The sequence below is a fragment of the Thermobia domestica genome, chromosome 8, assembly GCF_964235325.1.
Source record: "Thermobia domestica chromosome 8, izTheDome1.hap1.1, whole genome shotgun sequence".
Classification (NCBI taxonomy): Eukaryota; Metazoa; Arthropoda; class Insecta; order Zygentoma; family Lepismatidae; genus Thermobia; species Thermobia domestica.
In genome coordinates, this window is record NC_137461.1 from 244,146,648 (window position 1) to 244,174,273 (window position 27,626).

The 27,626-nt window shown below is 35.5% G+C and overlaps 1 protein-coding gene across 1 annotated transcript in view; it reads left to right on the forward strand.

The window, feature by feature from the left end:
- The first annotated feature begins 12,631 nt into the window (after nucleotides 1–12,631).
- LOC145691984 (protein takeout-like) overlaps nucleotides 12,632–27,626 on the forward strand; it is a 66,166-nt gene continuing 51,171 nt past the window's right edge. Inside the window, exon 1 of the mRNA XM_081767281.1 lies at nucleotides 12,632–12,882. Coding sequence (XP_081623407.1) covers nucleotides 12,801–12,882 — 82 coding nt within the window. The 5' untranslated portion in view covers nucleotides 12,632–12,800. The remainder of the gene's footprint in view (nucleotides 12,883–27,626) is intronic.

Sequence of the window (27,626 nt, forward strand, 5' to 3'; positions counted from 1 at the left end):
ATAATGCTGAGATATTCAGAAAAACCTAAAACAAAATGGCCGAACAACAGGAGTGAGGGAAAGGTTGCAGTGTGAAGTATGTTGTTGTAATAACTGCTAACATGACATCTAAAAGTTTCATGTTGTGAATGAAATAATTCTAAAATAAGTACCGGTAACTAAAATTAATGGAGTTTAAATTTGAGTAAATTAAATATTAGGTATTCAAACCCTTGTGTTAGAAAAGTAAAAAATTATGTGTCAAGTATCTTTGAAGAAATACTTAGAATAGGAAAATACACATGTATAAAATATATTCTTAGTTTCCAAAGATAATACTCTTAAACAGTCACATTCTTGGCTGCAACATTGTGAAAAGTGATTGACAAATATAAGATGAAAGTTGGAACATTTCGTGTATAATATACGTATCTTTTCAGGTTAACCACAAGTCTGGTTTCTATTTGTAGACTATTGATAGTGTGTAACTTCGGCAGACGTTTCTATATAATTAGCGAGTTGTATGACAAACCAGAATTGTTAACTTTTCCTGTATTTTTATTTCAGTGTTACTCCTCATCCAAATACAGTATATAATTTTGCTTTCATATTAATTTTCTCGGTACAGCACAGTACATATAAGATATCAACTGCAAAGTCTCAAACCAAATACAGGATTCACATGACCATGCCGAGGCTACGTTGTCCGCAAATGAAGAGGGAGTTTGCTCTTCAAAGGGTTGTTTATTGTTTTGGGAGGTAAATTCCTTAACCAACAAAGCTACAACTGTATTTCGATGAAGCTAAAACTGTATTTTTGAAAAATTATTAATGAAAGCAAAGAAAGGTAGCCATTTAGTTTTCAGGCGTTCACGTTTTTTCTGAATATCTCAGAATATATTTGTTTTATCGAAAAGAAAATTACGGAATAAATCTCTATTTCAAAATTTTCTTTAGAAATAAGAAGCTACTGACAAGTAACACTTCCCAAGTGTAACACTCCAATTTTGATAAAAATTTGGTAGGAAGATTACTACACATAAAATAAATAAATACGTTTTTTTCATTTTCTGGTTTTAGGAGGCAAAAGCCCCCATCCAAAATTATGAAAGTTGTCGCCCGAAAGGCAAGAAGAAGTGAACCGAAATGAATGAAATTGTACACAAATACTGTAGACGAAAAATGAGGGAATACGGGTTTCGTATTTTCCTGGAAAGAATGGTTGGGTGGGGCGCGGACCCCTCCGAACCTTTGCTCATGAAATATCAAAAGTGCTTGTAATAGTATGTCAGATGTGTGTAAAGGACATGAAGAATTGCAACGAAACTTTGTGTGTGGACAATACGCAAAAAATTAATGAGTACGTTTTTTTATTTTCTGTGAAAAAAGGGTTATAGGGTGCAAAAACTCCCAGCCAAAATTTTTAAAGTTGACCCTTGAAGTCCAAGAAGAAGTGGACCGAAGTGAATGAAATTGTGCACAGATATTGTAGACGAGAAATGAAGGAATACGGGTTTCGTATTTTCCTGAAAAGAAAAAACTGTTGAGCGGACCGAGGCGTTGAGTGGCGGAAGGTGTGGACCGAAGCGAATCAAATTGTATGTAGATATTGGATACGTAAAATAAGGCCTTTCGTGTTTCACAAGTGTCTCCATCTGATTTCTTCAAATTTGCCAGATAAACAACAAGCAAAAACAGTATAGTGTATTTTATAGCATTTCAGGAGGCACCTTTAACTCTTACAATGTTTTTCCGTATAAACAAAAACACGTGTCGATTAATTTCCTGTTTGCTGTTTATGTGCCAAATTTGAAGCAAAACGGATAGGGACACTTCAGAAACACGAAAGACCTTATTTTACATAGGGTCTCTAAAATATCTACCCAGAATTTTATTTGCTTTGGTCCACTAATTCCTGCGCTATTACTGTAATATTTGTTTTTTTTCGGAGGAGGCCTAGGCCCCAACATTGTTTTACACACACACAAATTAAAACACGTTTCGTTTATTGTTTTGCGAATTGTCCCTATACTGACACACCACACATCGTAACCCACGACCCACCGTGACCCACAATGACTCAACACCCAACGTGACCCATTCACCCACTATGACCTACTCTGACCCACCACTAACTATAAACAACTCTGAACCATTGCGACCAACTCCGACCCACTAAAATACATCGTCATTAAGTTTGATCCATGATCCACGTCATCCTCTCTACTGACTAAAGAGGTTATATTTGTAATAAACCAATTTTTTCCAGTAGTTAGCTCCTCTAAAACTCTCAGTCTGCATCTCAAAAGCCAAGTAGTAAGTCCTATTGCCATTGTTACAATTGGAAACATCACAATCCAAAAGATCCTGAACTTCTTTCTTCATTAACCAAATGAAAAAAGAGGAAAAATGGAGGTCTTGAAAGTAAAACGTAGACAAACTTGCCAGTGTTCAGAAAATGCTATCTAGAAGGCACTGAACAGAATGGGTTGGTGAGTCAATGGGTCAGTTTGAGTCATGGTGATAGTGTTTCGCAGTGGGTCACGACTTGTTGACCTACGATCCACTGACCCACTCAAAGATCTTGACCCACTTGATCCACCGACCCACTTAATCTCTGATTTTACATTTAATATATCATTTAAAAGACGAAACATACATCTACACATTTTTTCTTAATTGCGAAGGCTAGCTTGATACATATACTAGTTGAGATGGTAATTTCTTCTTAAGGCGAGAAATTGATACGATTAAAAAGCCCATCTTGAAGTGGGTACAAACTACATTCCAAAGTTATTAGAAACGCTTTCGCGACCCCAGAAAACTATTACTTCGACAAATATTTAAGTAAGTTTTTAGATTTTATTAATCATATCTCCAAGCCCCTCATCCTGTGAAGATGGGGATGAATTTGGATATAGTTCACTCATCTCAACGATCCAGAAAACAATGGATAACACTCTACAATCAGTCATTTTACACTATGTTTACATGTCACTCCTCCCAACTTCCATCCCTTGAGGTATCTGAATTCCACAATATTTTTTATAGATTGAAAGTAATATGTCTTCCATGTTAGGTAAAAGTTGCTCCAGACATTCCGGAGTTTCGCTGGAATATACACGTATGCATACATCAAAACATTTAGAGCTGTGTGAGCAGCGCTTTCGATGTTGCTCCTGTAAATTCAAAATCCAGGTGGCATAGGCGCTCATGTCAAAACATGGCATTAAATGACATTTTGTTTGTAATAGCGTCACAAACTCAAACTATGTAGATCTGACACTAACTAGTGATCAACTAGTGAGATCTCACACTAATATCAGTTACTTGAGACATTTTATTTTTCATCCTTTATCGGCCGCCATGATGGTGGGTTTTGAATCGATTGAGTTGATTTTGAGTTGAACGTCCCGTCAGTAGTGAGGCCATATGAGACGTAGACCTACTAATTTACGTAGAATACGAACTACATGAGCTCTCGCTGAGGGCCGAATCTGGGTCTACCACGCTGAAAGCGTGTACGCTATATGCTTAACCACAAAGGAACTTTACGATGAGAGTTAAATTTCGACTTTAACGCTTTCGGAGTTGTAATTATTAATATCTGCAGCAACAACTGTGTTCGACACTAATATCGATCGCTTTTACTTTATATATATCCCCTCCAATCCCAATAGCTTACCCCGAGAATACTTTTTTAGACTGTAAGCACTATATATAGGAAGTTTGTTTACATGATGGAACATACACACATACAATATATATATATGTAAGAGGCGGAATGAAAGGGACAACATCCATATACAAAAGCATTGCAGATTATTGAACTGAAATCCTTTGGAAAGATATCCTATTTTGCCTTCTTTTCAAAGTATAAATAAGTCTCTTAGACATGGCTTAGTGTTCGTAAATTTCCTGTTTACATGGTTTTGGGGATCGTGAGTTTTGGGTCTGTAACGAAGATTGGAGTTTGTATAATAATTTCTGTTTATACCCGAATAGTCTCTTTACCCTTCAGAAAGCATAAATCACTTGCTGTAATGAGAAAATCGAGAAGTAACTTCCGATGACAAATAGCTGCAAATAAATACACTACATAATTTATTTATTGCGAAGATATTATTTTCATAATTTGTATTTAACATTCATATGTCATAGAACACCAACGTACTGTGAACACCTGTTATATTTTAAACATAATAGTCACTATGTTCTGCAATGATTATATGTTATATATATACAACTGATGTATTTTAATGTAATTATTTTATATAATTTTTCATGGATTGCGGAAAATAGAATTTCATAAAAAAACATTGACTCAGTTGGGAATCGAACTCTCAACCTTACGCTTTGAAATCCAACGGCTTACCACTGAGCTAACACAAGCGCTTTTCGAAAAATACTTCTAGCGATATATAACAGTATTTAAGATAATAATGACATTCGTATCCACTGCACACGCTGTTTTTGTTCTACTTTGACTTTTATATTAGTACTCAGGCGAGAATTATGTTCTATGTCTTATCTTTTAGCATTCTTTTACATATGGAAAGATTCGTTTACGTATCTAAATGTTCCATTAAGTATGGAGAGCAAAACGACAAACAAGCATGTGCTGACATTAACACAAAGTTTCGAAATATTGTATCATTAAGTATTTCAATCAATGTTGCTTTTTATATATAATTGGTAACAAGTTTTATTATATTTAAAAGAAGAAAAACACATCTGCAAGATTTTCCCGATTGCAAATTTTGGCTTCGAGGTTCGAACCTGGTTTACTTTTTCCGAAGATACCCGAAGTTAGACTTAGAAAATTTTTGCCTCGAAACAGCAATAAAGAATGCGCTCAACCTTTTTGAGACAAGGTGTACATATTCAAGAGAATATGAAGTTTGCTACTTATGATTTTGAAAAAAAAAAAAACAACTTCCAAAGCAGGTATGAGTCATAGCATAAGTAAGGAAGTGGTGTGGTTATTTGTAAACCCACCTGTGTAGTTATGTAAACTTATACTTCACGAGTGAAAAGGAATTTAAACTTCAACATTTTTAAGATTCAAATTGATGAAAGTTCACACATCATTAACAAAGCTAATATTCATACACTACATAATGGAAGACAAAATTAAAGAACGATTTCTTGTTTTCAAACGAACTTGAACAATGTACAGTAAGGTGTCTTTCTAAAGCTTTGAATGTATATGGAATCGGGTTCTTCATAGTTGCGGACGGTGCTGTTATCTGTTAAAATATTTCCGAGTTGTGGTCGCATAGGTGTTGCTTGGAATTTCCATGACTCGATTACGAAGCAACCAGAATTGTTAGTCCCAATTGCGGACGCGTGCGGGAAAACAGGTAAGAACTATTAATAACAAGTAGCAATGTTGCCACATTTTTCATTTCATTACATTTACTACCCTGCCCACAGCAACGAGAAGGACTTTTTGTTGCAAGAATACAATTTGCTGAAAAGAGATTCATTCAGGGGTGTAGCTAGTAAGTTCTTATATAATCATGACTTTTTCAGGGGCCTTAGCCTTTTTACAATGTCAAAATGAAATTCTCCTCACAAATTTTGGTGAGGATAATTTTCTTTCAGAAAATAAGATGGGAACGCTCCCCACACACAAGGATTTCGTACCCTTTATGCAACGTCCCTTCACACTTAACCAGGCTTAGGACTGGGAATGTCAATGTTGAAACTATTGGCACTGGCGTGCTTACAATTTACAGGAGAATAGCCACTGTCGAATATTATGCTTATATGAGAATGAGCTTGCAGTTCTTCTTTGTCACGTATTGAATCATATACAATATTTACACAAACCACTTCTATACAGTATTTACACAAAGCTACTCAAGTCTCTGAATAAATGCTATGCATCGCAAACACTTCTTGATGTTACCACTATCCTGAAATTCCGCAAGAATTCTATGAATTTTTTGTCTAATAGTATTGCCGATTTCTTTCTTCTTTTCCCGCTAATTTTTAAATCCAAACGATCGTACAGAAAGTCGCTATGCTGAGCTTCATCCTTGAGAACTCGGACTAACTCTGAGACTTTGGGTGTGCTTTGCTTGTAATAGAAGGCAGTCTGTTGTGCCAGCCTTCGAGTGCGTTGTTCATCCTGTGCTTTGTGTTATGGCAGTTCCAAATCTCTGTTGTAAAAGTCGAGTTCTCCAACCACTGGACGACGAAATAATCATACAATTGCTGCAATTTATTGTTGCATGGTGTGTCTTCTTGAATACACAGCCAACCATCAACGACTTCATCCATTGGCAAGTGTGCCAAAGCAGCACACATTCTAAGGCATAACCTAACCACATCATCATTTGTATATTCTTGTACAAGCATACTTCTTGCACTTTTCTCCATAGGCCCTGGTTGAAATGACAATTGCATCGTTTAACCTGCGCTTCTGGAAATACATACCGCAATGCGTTTATGGATGACTCTTCGAAGTCAACCATTATCCATTCCGGTTTCCACTCATGGACTTGTCCCTTAATTCCTGCGAAAAGTCTCTCGTATATTTGCTGTCTTTTGTTTGGCAGAAGAGCGAACACAGTCAGAACAATATTGGTTTCTTCACCGCTGCTACCAATGTCGGCATGCACTGTATAAAGCTGGGCAAACTGTTTGCTGTACGGTTTGAATGTTCCATCCATAAATAACACTTTACAACTTGCAAGAATATTTCTTCCATTTCTGCTAGCAAATGCAGTATCCTGTCTTCGCCTGCATCATCTAAAAGAAGAAACTTGAATCCATCTCGAAGATGAAGAATATGAGAAGAAAGTTCAATATCCTGAGCTGTTTTTCACGATATGTTTCCTGCAGCGGTAAAGACAAGACTTTAAAGAAGAATACTGCGGCACGTTAGCCACCAAATCGTAACCCTGGTCATATAAATCAGTGAACTCTGACTCGCTTCTTTACGCTGGATATTTTCTTCTTTACTTCAGCTACTGCAACGTCCGGTAGACAGGAATGTTGGGAAACCCAGAGCACAACATTGGCTTTCGCTGACATTCGCCCTTTCCAACTGTTGGATTTGTCGTAGATGCAAGCCCAAGTAACACATCCATTTTTATTCCTCCTGTCGAAAGAGGCGTTATTTAAATTTATTAGTTTTGCATGATAATTTACTTAAAAATGCACAAAATTAACGGGTAATATCAAATATAGAAACATTAACAGAATTACCTCTGTAACTAGTTTTCTCCATTCATTTTTCTGCCTTTATTTTCACGATTACCTCATCACTGAATTTCTCCACTGGAGATTATCTTTCATTTAGAAACATCCAACTGGAGCTCTGCCTTGTAAATGAAACATTATAAAAAGTGTAAACGTCGAGGAGTAGAATCGAATGCGGACCCGCAGATTACGAAACCACAACACTAACCACTGAAGTTTTATTGTACATAACTGCCAAATACATAACTGGCAAACAATTAGATTAGGCCTTGCAGACCAACTAAACTAGAACATCATCAACTATAAGGTAATTCAACTTAATCAGTACATAATAAAAAGTAATAATAATAATAATAATAATAATAATAATAATAATAATAATAATAATAATAATAATAATAGTAATAATAATAATAATAATAATAATAATAATAATAATAATAATAATAATAATAATAATAATAATAATAGTGTGACTATGCTCGTTCGAACGTAAAGCGAAGAGTTTTTTTTTACAACACCACTTCTAAAAACCGGCTGAAATATTTCCGGTCTAGCTACAGGGAGTAGAGCTTTCGACGTGTACGTCTCAGAAAGTTAAAATAAGTGCATGCTTCCAACATAGGCACATAGCTCTGTAAATATGTAAGAGTGCAGGCTGCAAGAAAGAGCACTGCCTGATGTTTAGTGTGTGTGTGTTTGAGGGGGATTCAGGAAATAACAAGTGCTCTACAGTAAATTGAGAGGGAGGATGGCGGGTAATACGTCCTAACAATTCCTCTAAAGTATGCCAAATAGGGGCAGCGCCAACGCATTGTCTATAACTATCAGCCAAAGTGTCCTCTTGCTTACAGTGATCACACGAAGCATCAGGGACGTGTTGAATATCAAATAAGAATAAGTAGGAATAAGCTGATGTACAACCTGGAACCAGGTTACTTGCATATACGAAGGTAGTAGAGAGGCCGAGATATTAACCCAAACTTGCTGCCAAATGACTTCTGGGAAATGCTGTACTACTCACAGCCGCGTCTGAGGATAAGTTAACGTTAGGAGGGTACAATATAACGAAAGTGAGGTGTGAAGGTTGGGATTTATAATCATCCCTGCATAGGTCCAATAGCGGATGAAAGTCTGGACATACGCCGGACACTGGGCTGCAAATTGGATAAAGGTGGAATTCAAAGGATGCTCATAACTCGGCCAGAAACAACTGATCCAGTTATGAGTGAAAGAAGCTGCAGAAGTGAGTGCAGTGTAGAAATCTAACATGTACAAAGTTTGGCATTTAAAGCGGATATTAACTAATCCTAACCCACCAAGGGGACGTGGCAGATAAAGCGCAGGACGCAGAATACGGAAATAAAAACCTCGCCAGATATGCCAAAGAAAAAGATTCGAACCGTTTGACGTACACCTCCGGTAGTGAGTAAACTCGCGCCCGGTATCACAGTTTGGTTACAACAAAAATATTGATAAATTGAATACGGAGTAATAAATGGAGCCGACGAAAACACTGTGAATAAAAAAGACGGCGTACTTGTGTTAAGAGTGGGGACCAAATCTCGTCATACTGTGGGATAGGGTGTGACGTAAAGGGAATGCCTAAGATTGTTAAGAAAGTAACATGCGGCAGACACGGGTACCAGGAGCACTCACAGATAACTGAAAGCCATTAAACTGTAACACGTGAGTTTTCCTGTCGTTATAATGAAGGCTAGAGCAACGATAATATCGCTGTAAAAGAGGAAAAACTTCCTGAAGAGCAGCAGAATCCACTCCGGTAATGGTCAGATCGTCGGAAAACCCAAAGATGTTTTGACTGCGAAAAAGAGAGGTTCCAGAAGGAGCCAAAACGATTAAGGAACGGATCTAAGACTAAAGCCAATAGCGTATTGGAGAGACAGCACCCTTGACGTAAGCCACGCTGTAACGAAATAACGGGTGATAAATGGCCATTAATTTGAATAAGGAAGTTCGCCATAGCGTAAAGGTTGGAAATTGCTTGACGGAAAGCCAAGTGAAAGCCCCACGCTTCAAGCGTTAAGCGAACCAAACCATAATCCACGCTGTCATAAGATTTCGCCCCTGTTACTCGCTCGGTACGCCTACCCAGGAGGAAGCTGCGCACCCCCAGGTTGGGAACCAATGCTTTCTATTGAGGCATTCTGACAGTCTGTTAAAAATTTTCATTCTGGCTACTATCAGTAAACTGGATTCTTCTCTTTCTACTGCGCACGCACTAGTGACTTTCCATGAAAGATCATGAATAATTCTAATAATTTATATAATATTTATGGACGAATATGTAATAGAACTTATTCCAATAACATACATGATTCCTCAATGTAACAAATACGGTGAACATAAACATACGATCCATAGACATATTATATCAGAGTGAAATAGGCTTAAACTTCAGACACCACAAAATACATTTCATTTGCTCTCCTTGCCGGTCTAGTGGCCAGCACGTGTGCCTTTGGTGTGCGGCGTCCCCGGTTCGATTCCCGCTGTAAGAAAACCTGGAATTTTAACTGTTCTCAATGTTTTTGTGTTCGTGTCCATGTCGTTCAAGATTACAAAAATCTGTATACGGAGAAGAAAACACAGACATGTTACTGAGATACTTTCGGTGAATCAGTTAACTTAAAGAAAAGAAAAAATGGTTTCTAAAGCGCTTACGCGTAGATCACTCATAAAGGTTAGTTCAAGTCCCATCAAAATAAGATTTTTCTTTTACCTGTTCTCGAAGTTTCTCTCTGTGTTTCTATCGGATTCGATTAAATAGAGCTTCAAATAGAGACCACATGGAATTCATTTATTGACAAAGCCAGGAATTCTTACAAAGATACGATTATGATATTATTATTATTATTATTATTATTATTATTATTATTATTATTATTATTATTATTATTATTATTATTATTATTATTATTATTATTATTATTATTACTTAAAGTACGAAGTTTAAAATGAGGTGATGCAGCATTTACGTAAACTAAATGATAATTTATTTGATAATATTCACTAGTCGACCATACATTTGTGAGAGTTTGCTTTGTGAAATGAAATGTATACAACATTGAATAGTAAAAATATATTATTACAAACATTGATAAAGTAATTGGAGTTAAACATGCCTTTTCGGTAAGAATTATATAGAGAGACGGTTTACTTTAAAGTACAATCTACACGAATATTCGAGTTTTAATCCGACTAAAAATCGATAACTTACACGGTAAGATTTACTTCATTCCTTCTATAATTCTTTATTCTTTTACGTATTATAATTCTCTTTAAGTTATGATTTTCCATTTCAAAACGTGGAACCGGAAATAAATGTAGTATTCTATTTGTTAAGAGAACCTTTCAAACAGTGATTATTTCAGAATGACCTGAGGGAGAATTTGAGACCCTGTCGACCTAAAGAATTTCCCCCTTTGGGGCCATATCTTCGATCATGTTCAAAGTGGACTAGCAATGGTTTAGCTTTTTTCCGTCCTTCATATCTTGACAATCCCCCAGGAAGAATCTTCTGAAATCACCAACGCTTATAAATAGTATAACGTGAAATTACTCGTATGGTATATGAAAACAAGTATTCACTTATTCATGTATTTATCGGAGAGTGCAAATTGTTTATTTCATTTTCTTTCACAATGTTGGTAACTGGACTTGTGCTCTGAAAGTCCCAATCGTCAAATGAATTGAAATGAAATATTTCAGTCTAACATCCCACGATTGTGTCCTTGAGGCCAAGAGAGACGAATAATTGAAGTAAGTAAATGATGATGGAAGAATTGGTGGAATGATAATGTGGGAAAGGGGACACCCTGAAGAAACCAACAAACACGATGTTGGCATCACAAGTTTTCTTGGCCGGGGATCGAGCCAGGGCACACCAGAGGTAAAGACTGTACCCTGAGCCACCATGCTCCCCCTCCATCCCAATGGTCAATTATTATTGGCAACGACTACATACTTTTCAACAGCACAAACGTTCATTCATTTCTCAAAATTTTACATATGCTTTATTATTGTCTTGCTAGTATCATAATGCAGAGCTTCATCAAGGTTCATGCTCTACTGTCATCTTGCTAGTACCATAATGCAAAGCATCATGAGGGTTCATGCTCTACTGTCATCTTGCTAGTACAATAATACAAAGCATCATGTGGGCTCATGCTTTAGTGTCGTCCTGCTAGTATCATAATGCAAAGCTTTATAAGGATTCATGCTTTAGTGTCGTCTTGCTCGTATCATAATGCAAAACTTCATGAGGACTCATGCTCTACTGTCATCTTGCTAGTACCATAATGCAAAGCATCATGAGGGTTCATACTTTACTGTCGTCTTGCTAATATCTTAATGAAAGTTTACTTCATTATTATCTCTGTAAGTGGCATGGTTCATGTACAGCATCAGTTTTTAAGTTTAATTGTTTAATTTAATTGTTTTTCTCTTCATTTTTTCGAAAAGTACGTATAAGAGCTTTTACACTTATAAATATCATTTTCTTCAGTCGTATAAAATCTTGTAGGATTGGTGTATGTTTCAGCTTTGGATATGAGCTTGTTCGTGCCTAAGCGGTACGCGCCTTTGGTATGGGAGACTCAGCTTCGATTCCAAGTGGGAGCTCAATTGGTTCGGAATCTAGGTTAACATGTAGGTCCACGTCTTATATAGCCTCGCTGCTGAAAGGGACGCTAAACTCAAAATCAAATCTTCTTTGGCCATTTTTCTCTCAGTCTTAAATGCTATTAATATTGTAGCATCAAGCAACTTAATTTAGAGGTTACTCAAAACTCAAAACTGTTTCGAATTCATCTTCCATTCATAATTATCAATGATTTGTTAAATTGTACATCTATAGCTTTTCGTTTTCAAAGCAAAGCACCTTTAGACTTTGCCCACGTGTAGATTTAAAGCGTGCTTAGTATACCAGAGCCTGGATAAATTTTTCTTTTTTTCAAAAACATTTTAGTGACATCTTTGTAATTCTTTGCCGTACTGTAATCATGAGAAAATGGATAATGTAGTGATTTTTAAAAAAAATGTAATACTATAATAATTATATAAGTAAGAAACAACATAATTCAGATAGAGAAAAAAAGCAATAGTATACTTTTTACACTTGAAATACCTCGTTAAGGCAAACGTGACGTATATTCTTAGTAGCTGCTTATACTGTCATGACGTAGATTTTGAACATGTGAATTTGAAGAGTTAGAGGGAAAAAATTGCAAAGAGTGAGAGAGGGAGGGAGAGAAGTTTTGACCAAGGTCATTTGTCTCGGAAGATCATTTTTAAGAACGGAACTAACTAGAATCCACGCGGCGTAAGGGGGAAAAGGCAGAAAGAGTTATTATGATTGTCCAAGGTATAAAAGGAATGCCCAGCTTTCGGAAACTTTCATTAGCACTTGCGGCCTTGGCATCGTCGAGTGAGTTGTGTAATTAGAAATATCCTACGTAGGCCAAGATCATATTTACTTAGTGGTGAACACTACACGCAGAGAGTTACCATCACTCACTCACTCGCTCGCTCACGCTGCGAGGAAAGAAGTGAAACAAGCGCGCTACTGTAAACCGGTTTCAGCAAATATGAACCGACGATCTGTAGCAGCATGTTTTACATGTACCATGATGCTATGTTTACTCTCCATCTCAACGGATGCCAAATTATGTAAGTAGATGACCTCATGAATTCAACGTAAGTTTTAAGTTAAATACAATTTTTTTCCTTTTCTACAGCAAACAATGTGGGGGGCACTGATCTCGAGTGTTCGGCTTTTGATCACAAAGCGCGATTGAGTTCGGGTCCCAATGGAAAAAGATTGTTTTCGTTCCTTTTCAACTCTTCTCGTTGGTTCTGTGTTTGTCTCCGTGTCAAACCGGCAGTTCTGAAAATGTATAAAAATTTTGGAAAACAGATACAGAGAGATTTTAAAGTATGGTAGTGCCCTCGCCCACGGTGCAGTGGGTTCTTAATTCGATCCCAGAAACGCGAGTTTGTGTTGGACAATATCGTGTCCATGGATTTTTCCAAGGTTCTCCGGTTTCCTCCCACATTATCACTCCACTAGTATCCGTTCCATACCATCTCCTTTAACCTAAGGAGCATAATGGAACTTAAAACTAGAAGTTTCATTTACTTTCCAATAATCAATTTTGTTCGAAAAGCATTGAAAGAAGTGATAGAAGGTCATTCAAGTGACCGACGATGAGTTGGAATCTTCTTGCGGGTGGTATTAGTGAGCTATTTACTGAACGCTATTGTCTAATTGATAAGTTATGTGGAATTTATCAACCCTTTCTAATACTAAGACAAAATGTATTGAGTTTCAGAGCTCAAAGAGAGATCAAAACCACTACTCGAGTTTATACTCGAAGATGGAACCCAAGAGACCCGTGTACGGAAAGTGCCGTCGTTAATTAATTGCCTATATGGTGAGAACTGTTGTAAGAAACTTAAGACATTTTATGAGTGACAAAGTGTGGCCAGCGAAGAATCCGTGGTTCGACGTAAGGTCATGTAAATTTATAGTAAACAACTGGCTGAATCTGCGCGCTCTATACAGCGCAAAATTCACATATTAGCATGAATCTCCTTGCCATTCCTCACAAAATCTGCACATGTTCCTTTACAGAAACAGGTAACGGACGTCTTGATAAAAATCAGCAAGGGGTATCATAAAGTAGATATTTTTCAATATCTCTCGCATCGTTTACAAGATTTAATCCTACTTCCGGTTAGAGTTTCTAATTTATGTATGATCAGTGTTTTCTTTCTTCTTGCATCCAGTATGTAACAACCAAATACATTACGTACACAATTAGTTATAATGTCGTGATAGATATGATGTTCATTGAGCAAAACACTCAAAATGATAAAGATTCGTGTTACAAGGGGAAAGCAAACTTTGGTAAATTAACTTCGGGTGAATTCTTCGCGAGTTACTAGTGCATACATAAAATCAATATTACAAACTAGGAGAGCGCAATAGCCAGAAATAGTGTAGAAAAAGGACTTTAAAGTTTCTGACTCGCGCATATGATACAACGTTCAAAGTTATCAAGTGACAGCGTGGCAGAGTTAGGAGCGTCTATGATCCCCTGCACAGGATCCTGGGTTCGATTCTCTCTCGAGTTAACTTCTTTTTGTTTTTTAAACCAATAAAGTAGTAACCATTTGTAACTTCAAGTAAATATTAATTCATCGTATGCTTATAATGCATAAAACAATAGAAATGTTAAAATCGGTTATAAAATCTTTCAATATTAAATGTTAACTAGCAACAAAATGTAACCTAATCCATAAATACATTGATACCACGAGTTATATTATGGTTAGCCCAGTCATTTGGTAAAAAATGTTCTTCACGCTTCGTGTTTATTTCTGTCGACAGTGTGGAAGTTCTTTTTGGTAATACTGAATGTATGCTATAACCACCAGAATCATTTCAGACTTCGCTTGAGGGGACAAGAGCACCACTGACATAAGACTTTCACGTTTTGTACTATTATATTACTAGACAATCGATTAAAGTAAATTTATTCCTCAAACTCTTGGGGGCAATTACCCTCCTGCGCTCCCTAAATGATGCCCCTGGCTACAACTGTCATAGTTTCCGATGCTATTGTCGTCTGAAGCACAATCCATCGCCCCTTGCAAAAGTTCGGTCAATTCGCACACTGTTCACAGATATAGACACGAAGTGTGAAGAACATTTTTAGACAACGACATTTCTAACCATAATATAACTTCTGGTATCAATATACAAAACGGAATAGGTTACATTTTGCTACTAGTTAACATTTAATATTAAAATATTTTTAATTGGTTTGAACTTTTCTGTTGTTTTATGTAGCTATATAAATATGACGAATTAATATTTTACTTGCAGTTACAAATGACTCCTTTTTGGTTAAAGCAAAAAAAAAAAAAAAAAGAAAGAAAGAAAAAGAAGTTAACTCGAGCGAGAATTGAACCCGGGATTCTTTGCACGGGGATCGTAGAGGCTCCTAACTCTGCCACACAGTCACTTAATAATTTTACGCGTCGTATCATACAGACGGCGAGTTCGAATCTTACTCTTTACTTTTTAAAAAATTCAACACTTTCGGTGCACTCCTAAAGAATGTAATAAAGAAATAATAGCCATGTTTTTTAATTGTTAACTAGAATTGGAAAATCGACACAAAATTTGGAATTGACCAGCGAAAACGGCACGTTTCTAGCACTTGTGGTTTTCGAAATCACATGTCGAAAGATTAGAGACAAACATATAAATTAATATATTAGCATTTTAATATATAGATTAGCTGAACTTTCGCTCTCTACACAAAAAATCATTCACATATGAACATGAATTTAATTGTTATTCCTCACATCTGTACATGTCCCTTTAAAGACACAAGTGAAAGACTTCATGAAAATCAGCAAGGGGTACCAAAGGGGAGACGTTTTCAATATCTCGCACCGTTTGTAAGATTTGAGCCTACTTCCGGTTGGAGTTTCTAATTCATGTATGATTAGGATTTTCTTTGTTCTTGCATGCAGTATGTAATAAGGAAATACATTACACACAGAATTAATTATAAGATCAGGTGTTCTTTGGGCAAAACACGACAAACAATAGAGATTCATCTTAGCCTGGAGAAATTGTTATCCTTGGTTTTCCATTAGGCTATGTAAAAAACGCCTGAGAGATATACAAACTCTGTATACAATATATAACTCATAGGCTATGATGCTTTTCGTTTTTTTTTAAAAATTTCAACACTTCCAGTATACCCCTAAAAATGTAATAAAGAAATAAAGGCCATGTTTTTTTCTAAATATTCAGTTAGAACTGGACAATGTACACAAAATTTGGAATTGACCAGTGAAAACTGCACGTTTCTAACACTTGTGGCTTTTGAGATCTCATTGTTGAAAGGGTGAAAGGATTGGAGATAAACATATAAACTATTTTTTTTTTTAGATAAATATATAAACATAGCATTTTAATATATAGATGCTATAACTATAAATTTCCCTATCGTACGCAGTGCCTCAGTAGTGGAGTGCTTATCTCTGGTACATGATTCCTGGGTCGATCCAAGCTTGTGCCGAGTTTTGTAGTGTGGTGGGTTTCTTCGGGATTGTCCCGTTTCACTTTCTTCATTCTATTGTTTCATTCATTCTTATCATCACTGTCTCTTTTAGCCTGCAGTGGGACGTAAAACTTAAAAATTTCATTATATACTAGAAATCTTGCATCTGTAATAGAGGAATGGAAGTAGTATTTGTCTTTTTAAGAAAGGAAAAGAAATGGGTAGATATCTATCTTTAACTTCTGTTACGTAATATTAATACTCTTTAGTGTACCTTGAAGAAACTATGAGACCACATTTCACTTCCGTCTTGTTTGGACGTACTTAATTAACCCAATTGACATATCATGGTCCTGTGCTAAAATTGCCAAATATTCCAATAATATAAATGGACCAATGAATTTAATCTTGACTTAATGTGGAAGTAAATTGACCTTTTTGGTCAAAATATTGTGAAGGATTTTTCTTTTGTACTTGCTTGCCATGAGCATGTGAGGTCTCTTCCTTAATTTTGACAAGTAAGATAAGCGAATTTATTTTTCTTTCTTTCTCAGTTTGAATACAAGGACATGGCACCAAAAAACGTTGATCAATGTTCTCACGGGGACGTGTTGTATAATAGAAGTTCTGAAAGCAATGTACTTAGACGGGGCTAACATATGCAATTTATTCGTGGCTAAGTAGCAGTCGTCTCACTTTTAATGAAAAAGAATCAGTCTCAGTTGCGAAACACATACACTTCGAAGCTTAAGTTTACCAGTAGACTTTTTTTTTATTTGTAAAATATGAGACTAAAACATGTATATATTTCGGGGCCAATGCTATGAAACAAGTACAAATAACTAAAAAAGTATAAGAGAGAGTACTGATAAAGTGCCGTTAAAACTCGGATCCTCTATCCTGAGAACTCGTCGAGGCTCTTTGTTTACAGATGGAATAAAATATCGGTATGAATGTGGTATTGTTGTCGTTAATTTTACGACAAATCTCACCAAAATAAATTGCGTTGATGAGAATCTAACAGTTACCTAAAGGAAAGCGTCGTGTTTTAAAGGGGACATTCAACACTGATGAGTTCGAAAGGGAAATGTTATATCATGAATAATAGAGAATGATAGGAGCTACCATTTTTTGTTGGAGAAAAATAGAGGAAAAAGTTCATTCTGGTAACGAATTAAGATCATAAATGCATCGCATTCTGGAATCCAATTTTTCATTTGCGACACTGATTATTAAATTGGGGACATTATCAAATATATGTACTGTTTTCTCATATATATTAGTTACTGAATAAATTTAAGAGCTGGAATCCAATTGGATCTCGCTTAGCATTAGGAAGAACAGCCAGAAACGAAATTCATCCGTTAGATCTACTTTTATGAATGATTTCATTTACTACCAATTATTTCACATTCATTCAATTTCATAAATCATCCATCTCCCTATAGCTTTTTAGTGGCTATTGTGAATGTCTTTGATATGTACAGTCCTTGATTTAATTCCCGGTAAGAGAGCTTAAAACTTTGAATGCTTTATGATGATTCAGATTTCATATGAACCTGTAGGTCCTTATCTTATATAGATTTGGTGCTGAAAAGAAACGTTGAGCTCTAACCGACTCAGCAATCCTTTTAGAGTAAAGGGCATAAGCATGACACGTTAACTTAAACATTATTTCATTTCATATTATTTCAAAAAGCAATGGACAAACAAGATGCAAAGCATTACTTTCGAAATTTAAATTTAATCTCAAGGAGTTAACTTTTGAAAGGCATTTATATGATAGAGCTCCCTTGTAGCTAAGAGGTTAGCATAAATGCCTTTGACACCTTACACCTGGGTTCGATTCCCGACCAAAGCTCATATGGCACAAATTCCACGCTAAGGCGTAGGTCCACGTCTCCTATAGCCTCGCTGCTGTAAGGGACGCTACAACCAAATGAAATCAAAGCAAACGATTGCATTATGTAAATCTTTGTTTAGATTTTCCTGTCTACTTCAAATCAAATTGACAGTTTGTTTTAAAGGAGAAATTAATCAAAATCTTGTTCTTTATTACTATTACTATTTATATATATAAAAAGTAACTTTACTATTCATGAAATGCAGTATATTACAACAGGTATATATACAGGAAACGAAACATAAAGATGGTAATTATTCTTTAAATCTACTAGAATATTAAAGAGTTCCATATAGTTTAATAGGTAATGAAAGGAAAACGAAACAATACAAACAAAAAGAAGTTTGTGATGACGTAAAATAAAGACAGGTTAAACGAATGTGGACTGAACAAGGCCACAAATTGTAACTTGTTCGGGAATATTGCTGATTCTATTCTTTTCGCATTGCTTATTATCCTGATTTACATTTTTTTTCTTCCACCTGATATCTTTTAAGCACAAGCCAAATTAAAGATGATAAGTGTAATCTGAATTTATTTCCTTTAGGGCTAATGCAAGTTGAAAACCTTGAGTAAAATTGCTTGGAGATTTCTTTCCTAATTTTCAATGTAAGAAATTCTAATATTTTGTATGTTGCTGTGGTTTAAAGATTATCTTTTCTTTTTCCTTCCTTTCTTTTCCTTCCTTCCATCTTTTTTCTTTATTTCTATACAACTTCTATCCTTTTACTTCACTTTTTTCTTCTTTCTATACCTTTCTTTTCTCTTTTTTTAGTCTAATCTATATCTCTCTCTTTCTTTTTTCTTCTCATACTTTTCGTTACTTTTATTTGTTTTTGAACCTCAAAGAATTTTTTTTGTAGTGAAGTTTAGTCTAAAATAGAGATGCAAAAAAGCCGGCTTTTTTGAATCGATGGTTTTTTTCACATAAAAAGCCGGCTTTTTTGGAAAAAAACGAGAATTTTGGAAATTTTGGCTTTTTTCAGTTTCATGGTTTTTCTATCTAAATAGCTTTCTTATAGTATATTCTATAGTTAGATAAGAATTACATGACCTAAATGCCATATTTCGCTCTGAAATTCACCATCAAGATGGATGGAGCACATGTTTTACGAATTAAAGCTAACATGAAGAATGTAGTATTTGAGGGCAATTTTAGAGGCTATTTAACTTTTGAGTTATCGACATTTTTTTCTTCTCTAGATCATTATAGTTTGTCATCCGTGTTTCATTTCTAAGAGCTTAGTACTCTAGCTTCTAGCGCAAAAGTTAAACTTATGTTTTTTCTTTATATCCGTGAAAGCGTACGTTTTTCAATATATCCGTCAAACCGTACTTCCACATTTCTGTTATACTGTAGCTGTGCAACGATTTAGCAATAATTTTTCGGATACAATCTTGAATACTACTTTATACAAATAATCCGTAGCGGAATAAGAAAAGTACTTTGGGGGGGGGGGTTTCTCTGATTGTTTCGTTTTCTAAAATGCCCTAATTTTATTTGGGAGGAGCTTGAAGTTTATGAGTACAGGCATAATATTTCGTTTCGTTGATATATTTAGCGATAATCTTCCGAATACAACCTTGCAGATCATTTTATACTGAGAATCAGTGGCGGATTTAGAAGAGTATTTTGGGAGGGGATTTTCTTACTAATGTTTAGTTTTTCTAAACATTCGTAATTTTTATTTGACTGGAGCTTAAAGTTTAAGTGTAAAGGCATAACTAATAAATATTTCTTTTGTTTTAGACATTTTCGTAATTTTGGGGAACAACCTCAGTCCGAAAGACCACCCCTCTAACCTTCGCAAAACCGTCACTGCTTGTAATTAGTAATAATAACGATTTTAAAACGATAAGAAAGGAAGTCGGCCAATTCACAGTACACACACTATTTCACTTCACAGATGGAATGAAGAAAAGCTTTGTCAGAATGGTCGAATGCTGGGTTGAATCCCAAACTTCCCGATAGAAGCGCAAAAGCTCCACTCAGTCATGTTTGTTGTGCAGTTGTATTTATCTTAAATATATTCCGTAGTCCTTTTTTTTTTTTTTTTTGGTGGTGGTGGGGTGGGGAGAGTTCCGTAATGATATGAAGGGTGTGAGCCAAGAACATGGTAACCAACAAATTTTTAATTGCTGAGTTATGCAGCAGATAGACAGCAACGCATACCGCTTCGTTCAGTCCTTCATGTATAGTATTATGTGAAAAATCAGCTTTCCGACTTTCAAAATGGATTGTGCAGCAGAAAATCTCTAACTTCTTAAAGTAGTAAAATTGTGGGTTACCATGTTCTTGCCTCACACCCTTCATATGTTGAATCCCTCTTGTTAAAAATTCAGAAAACTTGAGGACTGAGTAAACCGTGATGGTGGTTATATAAAACTATAGAATTTCAAGAATATACAGAACCAAAAGCTCTAGATGTGCAGCCTTTAAGTGTATCATATAAATCTAAGTATTCTTCTTATGTTTTATTTTAATTTTATTTTGTTCCAAAAAACGGGTATGGAATAGGGTCTATTTTGAAGTAAAAATACTACATAGAATTTTGCTAGTTGTTTGTGTATTTTTTAAAAGAAGTATTTACTTTTAGGGTTGGCTGGTTTACACCAGCTGTTTTTTCTTTTTTTTTTTAAATAAACAACTGGTTTAAACCAAAAAAATAAAAAGAAGAAAAATGCGAATCGTGTGAACTTCATGGTGACGTTTCTACACATCAAACAATCTGCATTAGTTTTATTTCCTTTTCACCTTTTAATCAAGGTGTCCCGTGTTCAATTCTTGTTTGAACCTCAACCCTTCTTTCATGCGTAAACCAAGTACCGGTTCGGATGTAACTTTAAGCGAGTCTTCTCCTTGATAACCTCGGTATTACGTAAGAATGTTAAGCCTGAACATACGAAACGAAACCAAATTGTATATTTCTGCGTGCCTGAATGCCTGTTATTTTATAAAGAAGCCAAGTTTGCTTAAATATACAGTAAAGGCTCCTTATTCGCGCTTCCTTCATTCGCGTTTTCACTATTTGCGGATTAAAAAAATGCGACCCAATTCCTATATTCGCGGCTAAAGATTTCTTTATTCGCGGATATAATCAGACCGTACATACATAATAATAAAAAGGATTCCAATAGGTATCCAACCCAATATCCTTTGTAAACGCCGTCAAATGGACTAATAAAATGTAGAATAGACCTTATTACAATTTTGCCTAAAATATGTTGTTAAATGATATCCCCGCTGTATTGGTTCGGACTTTGATATAAGCCACCTTCGCCGCGATCGGTGTTTTTGAGAATGTAAACAAACAGAATGAAAGCAACTTTATTACTCAATTGAATAAAGTATATTTTTAAATGCCGCCACATTATTTGACGTTCCGTCCTTTCGTAAGAGCCGCTTTGCATGTTTTATTGTTTCGTCTTTCCATTCGTTACAAAAATTGTGATCTAGTAACACGTCTTTACCTCTGTCTTCCTCATTTATACAGTAATGTCAACTAAAAAAAAAAAAAAAGTGAGAAACGAGTTTCGACATTTTAAATTGCCTTCTTGCAAAATTGTAAAAATCAAGATACGCCACTTCGTCCCTTCACTGACGATTTAACACAGTGTTCGTAGTTCTAATCGAGGGAAATTTCAAGGGAATTTTCGATAAAACGTGAAACTCTAGGAAAATTTCCCTCGCTGACTGATTGACGACTGTAAATGTATTGTTTTTTTTTTTTTTTTTTTTTTTTGTTTAGAAGTAAACCAATACAATAGCAGTAGTTGTATTCAGTGGTGCTATTCAGCCGGTTCGCACCGGTTCGCTAGAACCGGTTGTTAAAATATTTCGAGTTCGGAGAATCATTTGTTATACCGGGTCACAAACTCACACATGAACACACCGGGTAGCTGGAAAGGAGAATTTGTTGGATACAAACTTTTCACAACCAAACTAAATTCCTATTTCAAGAAACTTGCTTTGTGCATAGCAGAAGATTACTAAGAGGGGAGACGGTAAATTTTATTTTATCTTTGCTTTTAGAAATTCTTATAGCTATAGGATTACACATATGATCACTCAGAACAAGGTATAAGCGTTTATTCCTAATACAGTAATTATATATATATATATATATATATATATATATATATATATATATATATATATATATATATATATATATATATATATATATATATATATATAATGGAAACTGGGGATATAATGAGTGTAGGTGAGTGATTTACATTCGAAACACATACCTACCATGATCGTCAATTACCGATCTATTGCTGGATGAAGGTCTTTCCAATACTTTTTGACAACCATCTATCTTGGACAATTCGTTTTCAATATATTCACAGTGCAACATAATTTCGTTACATCACATTGTATTAGGGTGTTGTATATGTCACTATTTGTCACTTGTGGTATCCAGTAAAAAATTTGATTTTGTCTAACTTTTATGATTTGTTTCCTAAGAGAATCATATCTACCTACCTATTCATCTACTATCTTTCTATCATATATATCGAGAGAGAGAGAGAGAGAGAGAGAGAGAGAGAGAGAGAGAGTGTGTGTGGTGTGTGTATGTATCTGTGTGTTCAAAGTACCATAAATTGCACCCGTTATAGATTGTTTATTTCTTTGTATTTTTTTTACAAAAAATGAAGGGAAAAGGAAAATGTAAAATAATATTATTAATAATAATAATAATAGTAGAAGTAAATGCATAAAATTAATATGGTTAGCACTTCGTTTAATAAAGCTAAATTAATCTTATCACATAACTTCTGTCATAGGTATTGGACACTCAAGAAACTAGGTAAAATTCGATAAGAAAAGGGAAAATTTTGTTAGTAGAGGGAAATTTTCTTTAGAAAAGCTACAAACACTGACTCAACAATACTTGATTGAAACTACCTTGCTCCCTTCCTTCATTTTTTTTAAAATCTTCTTGATCTTTAACTTATCCAGTACATTTCAAAATGTAAAGAGCATTAAGAATTATTCTTGGTAGTTAAGATTCAAATTGATAGAAGTTAGTGATAAAAATATTCAATTTAAGAAGCCAGTTGAGAATGCTCCAAGAGCATTGACAGAACAAACTTAAAAAGCATGTTTGTTGTCTACGGCAAATTGCTTTCATTTAAGAAATAAAACAAAGATGATAGGCTATTTGTCTCTTACAACTAGAGGAAGAATAATTTCATATAGGAAGCTGGAATGCCTAAAAAGGAAGTTACTCTACCCATAGACCTAGATATTAAGACTATAAAATATTGAATTAAACAATTCGAAGTAGAAGGGGAACAGAAATTACAAACTAAAGCGAAACTGAGTAGACCGCAAGTGACAACGGAAGACAAAAATGTTTCGATTACACTGGTATACAAATTTTGATCAAGGTTGTGCTTATGTTGGTCTTTCGTCGGTTTCTTAATGATTTGCACCCGCTGAACACGAGTATGGCAGTTATTTTCCCGTAATGTCAAAATTTGTGATAATATAAGCATATCAGATTTTATTAAAACAGTAACATATTATACAATTGTATATTACGAGAACATTGAACTACAAGCACAACACAAACATTGTATTAGTGCTTCTGTTGATTTTTCATTGGTTTCTTAATGATTTGCACCCGCTGAACACGAGTATGACAGTTACTTTCTCGTAATGTCAAAATTTGTAATGCTATAAGCATATTAGATTTTACTCAAACAGTAATATATTATACAATTGTGTCTTATAGGGACATTGAATTACAAGCATAACACAAACATTGTATTAGTGCTTCTGTTGATTTTTCGTTGGTTTCTTAATGATTTGCACCCGCTGAACACGAGTATGACAATTACTTTCTCGTAATGTCAAAATTTGTAATGCTATAAGCATATTAGATTTTACTCAAACAGTAATATATTATACAATTGTGTCTTATAGGAACATTGAATTACAAACATAACACATTTTGGTCATCAACTTTCTGGGTAACAAAAATCTACATAACAATACATAAATACTAAAATATATGAATATTATATTTCTTATAAAAATTATATACAAAAGTACTGAGATTGGAGGAAAGTGTTCATCAAGTACTGGAATTCCGTAGTCAAAAGTGAAAGTTCGTGGTTCTTTTTCTTTTGTGGGAAACATTTACTTCGTCATGGACTAACCCCCAAATATAATCACCCATCATTGCACAGTCCCACCTTTCTTGGTATCTGCTTTCCATTACCTCAATGCCCTTATGGAAACGTTCCCCTGCTCTTCGCTAACATCTCCTTAATTCTCCCTAAAGAAATCCAAGTACGAATGTAGCATATGTAATTTTAAAGACATTCTACATCCCAAAGCTCGATATTGATCAATGAGTGTCTTAACTTGGTGTTCAAACGCTTCATTTCGGTTCTGCACAAGAAATCCCGTCACCAATTTATGAAAGGCCCCCCCAAGCGTTTCTTTCCAACTCCGTCATTTTTTGTTTAAGTGGACCACTATTAAGCATGACATGAATCTGAGGCCCTGTGAAAATGCCAGCCAGAACTTTTGCCTCTGATAAAGCTGGAAACATTTGTTTGATACATTGTAGGGCAGGTGAATTGCGACCCAGAGCTTTCACAAATCGTTTTGCTAACCCCAGGTTAATATGTAATGTTGGCATGAGAATCTTCTCCCTGGGCACTAATGCTTCATTTATCACATTATGTGTTCCTGGAATAAGCTCCGTTCTTTCAGGCCACGTGGTTTGATCATAATGCTGGTTAGTTGTCCGACTGTCCCACAGACATAGAAAGCAGGAATATTTAGTATAACCACTTTGCAACCCAAGAAGAAAACCAATAATTTTGAAATCCCCACACACGTCCCATTGATGTTCCTTATATTTTGTTTTCTCCAAAATCAGCTTCACACTTGAATAACTCTATTTAATCAATTTACAATTCTGCTATGTATCTTTAGAATCTATATTCTCTGTTTCGTACTCCGAACAATTATCTTTAATAACAAATGCGATACCACCTAGCGAGTATCGAAGTAAAAGGACGCAAATTACTCTGCATAAATCAGTATAGGTGAAAAATAAAACATGCTTATATCATTGAAAATATTGACACTACATAAAAATAAGTGCCAGATTCGTGTTCAGAGGGTCAAAATACATAAAAATTCATCAAGAAATAATAATAAGCAAAATTTTGTATACCAGTGTTATTACCGAAGCTAATGCAGCAAACCCGTTCGTTTCTGCAACTAATCTGAAAATAAAATTAGGTTTGGAATGTAGTGCAGAAACATTTAACTGTACTCATATTATTTATTTTGCTTTGCAGGTCAAATTAACAGATGCACATGTACGTGCTCGCTTAGAGTTCGTAAGGAGGCACATGAATAAGAAACAAAACTTCTGAAACCGTGTAATCGGGAGTAATGAGAAAGTGTTTAGTTTACACAAAGGAGCAAAAGTTGTTAAAACGTTCTACGATATGTTGTTTTACGAAAACCCATGCTCAAAATGGAGGACTCAAAATTGAAAAATTTGCAAAATATCATCTCTCTATGACTGGCGGTTCCCGAGATATGGCTCCTTCAATCTCTCGAAATCAGAACTTTTTTTTTTGGTAAGAGTGACGCGAAAAATTTGATTAGAAGTTTTTGATGTTCTAGAGAGCTCAACACTGAAAAATTTGCAAATCACACACACACACACAAAGAGAGAGAGACAGAGAGAGAGAGAGAGAGAGAGAGAGAGAGAGAGATAATTCAGTAACAAACTTCTTAAGTTCGTTGAAAATCGCTCGTTTCTATAATACACAGTAGTATTAACATACAAATCTATATTAGAGCTCCTTCGTGGCTAAGCGGTTAGCGTGCTGCGGGAGACCTGGGTTCGATTCCCGGCGGGAGCTCATGTGGTTCGGATTCCACGTTAATCAGTAGGTCCACGTCTCATATAGCCTCGCTGCTGAACGGGACGTGAAACTCAAAATCAACTCAACTCAGCAAATCTATATTATAAGTATAAAGAGGCATTTTATAGGAATGGCCGCTCTTATTAAACCATTAAGTTCCACTTTCGACAATACGAGAAAAGGACAGGAAGAGAGGAAAAAACGTGGAGGCAGAGCTTTATTTTTTTATCTTCTCTCGAGCGATCTTTTTGCAAACTAGAACAAAACACACTTTTCGGAATTTGCGTTTGGCATAAGTGAAAATTGATGCGGTAGAAACTATATCCAAAACAGACTCTATTGATTACAACATATTACTTCCTTTCACTTCAACTAAAGAAGTTCTGACGAGAAAATTTTGTTTATTAAAAGTGAAAATTGTCACAGATTGTTCTGAGAAGCATGTTTTAAGCACACTTTCATATGTAGCGTATAGTTCTACTTATGTAATAGGCATTTCTTCCATCGCTCTGGCTTACTATTGGATTTGGGTCAATGACAAGTCAATCAAGGTAAAACAGGAAGAAGAAGAAATGTATGTTAGAAGCTGTATGACCCTGTTTTTTGCTTCTTTTAAAATTGAAAACAGATTCTTACACGTCCCAGTTACGGAATATTGACCTCAATGTAATGTACTCAATTCAAACATACACAAATGTTTTAAATTCTTAAAACAACCGCGAAGAGAAGACGATACTGTATAAGTTAGCAGTACCGGTACTTTTAAATTTGAATATTGAAAAGTCACAAATTTCTATCTACTGTCCAGATTTCAAGTTTCTAGCTTAAGCAGATTTTTTACGAGGCGTTGCGGTCGGTCAGGACTTGATCTTTAGGAAAACCTCAAACTAACACCATTTATTTTGTTTGTAATATTTGCAATTCAGTAGTTCAGAAATTCTGGAAAACTACTGTATTTAATTGCTAGATCTAGATGGATCTTAGGTGTAATAATTCAAGGATAGCTGCGAGCAGTGCTGTGCCGTCGAGAGGAAGGGAGAGCGGGGTGGCGGCCCCGGGCTTCGAAGTAAGGGAGCACAAAATCCGAGAGGAAAAAGAAAAGAAAAGAAGGAAAGTAAAAAGACAGAAAAAATTACTCAAAAGGGTCACGTTTATACTTTTTGCGTTCGTAGACACTTGCTAAAAGCGTCCCTGTGCACATGATAGGAAAAAGTAATAAAGAGCAAGGGCGCCGATCCTGAGGGGCCGGGGGGCACGACCCCCCAAAGCTCATGTAGGGCCCCTAGTGTATTTACAAATATACAATATTTGGCATAATTTGAATGCAATTTATCTTAAGATCCTCATATATATACCTTCTGCGTCTAAGTGGGCCCCCTCCCCCCAAATTTACAGAGAAATCGGCGCCCTTGATAAAGAGTGCTCAAAATCAGGGAAAAGCAGATTTTATTTTTGAGAATTTTCTTACGCTTCGAGCCAACCATGGTGGCGCTTCGCGGCTGATCTGTCGACCTCAA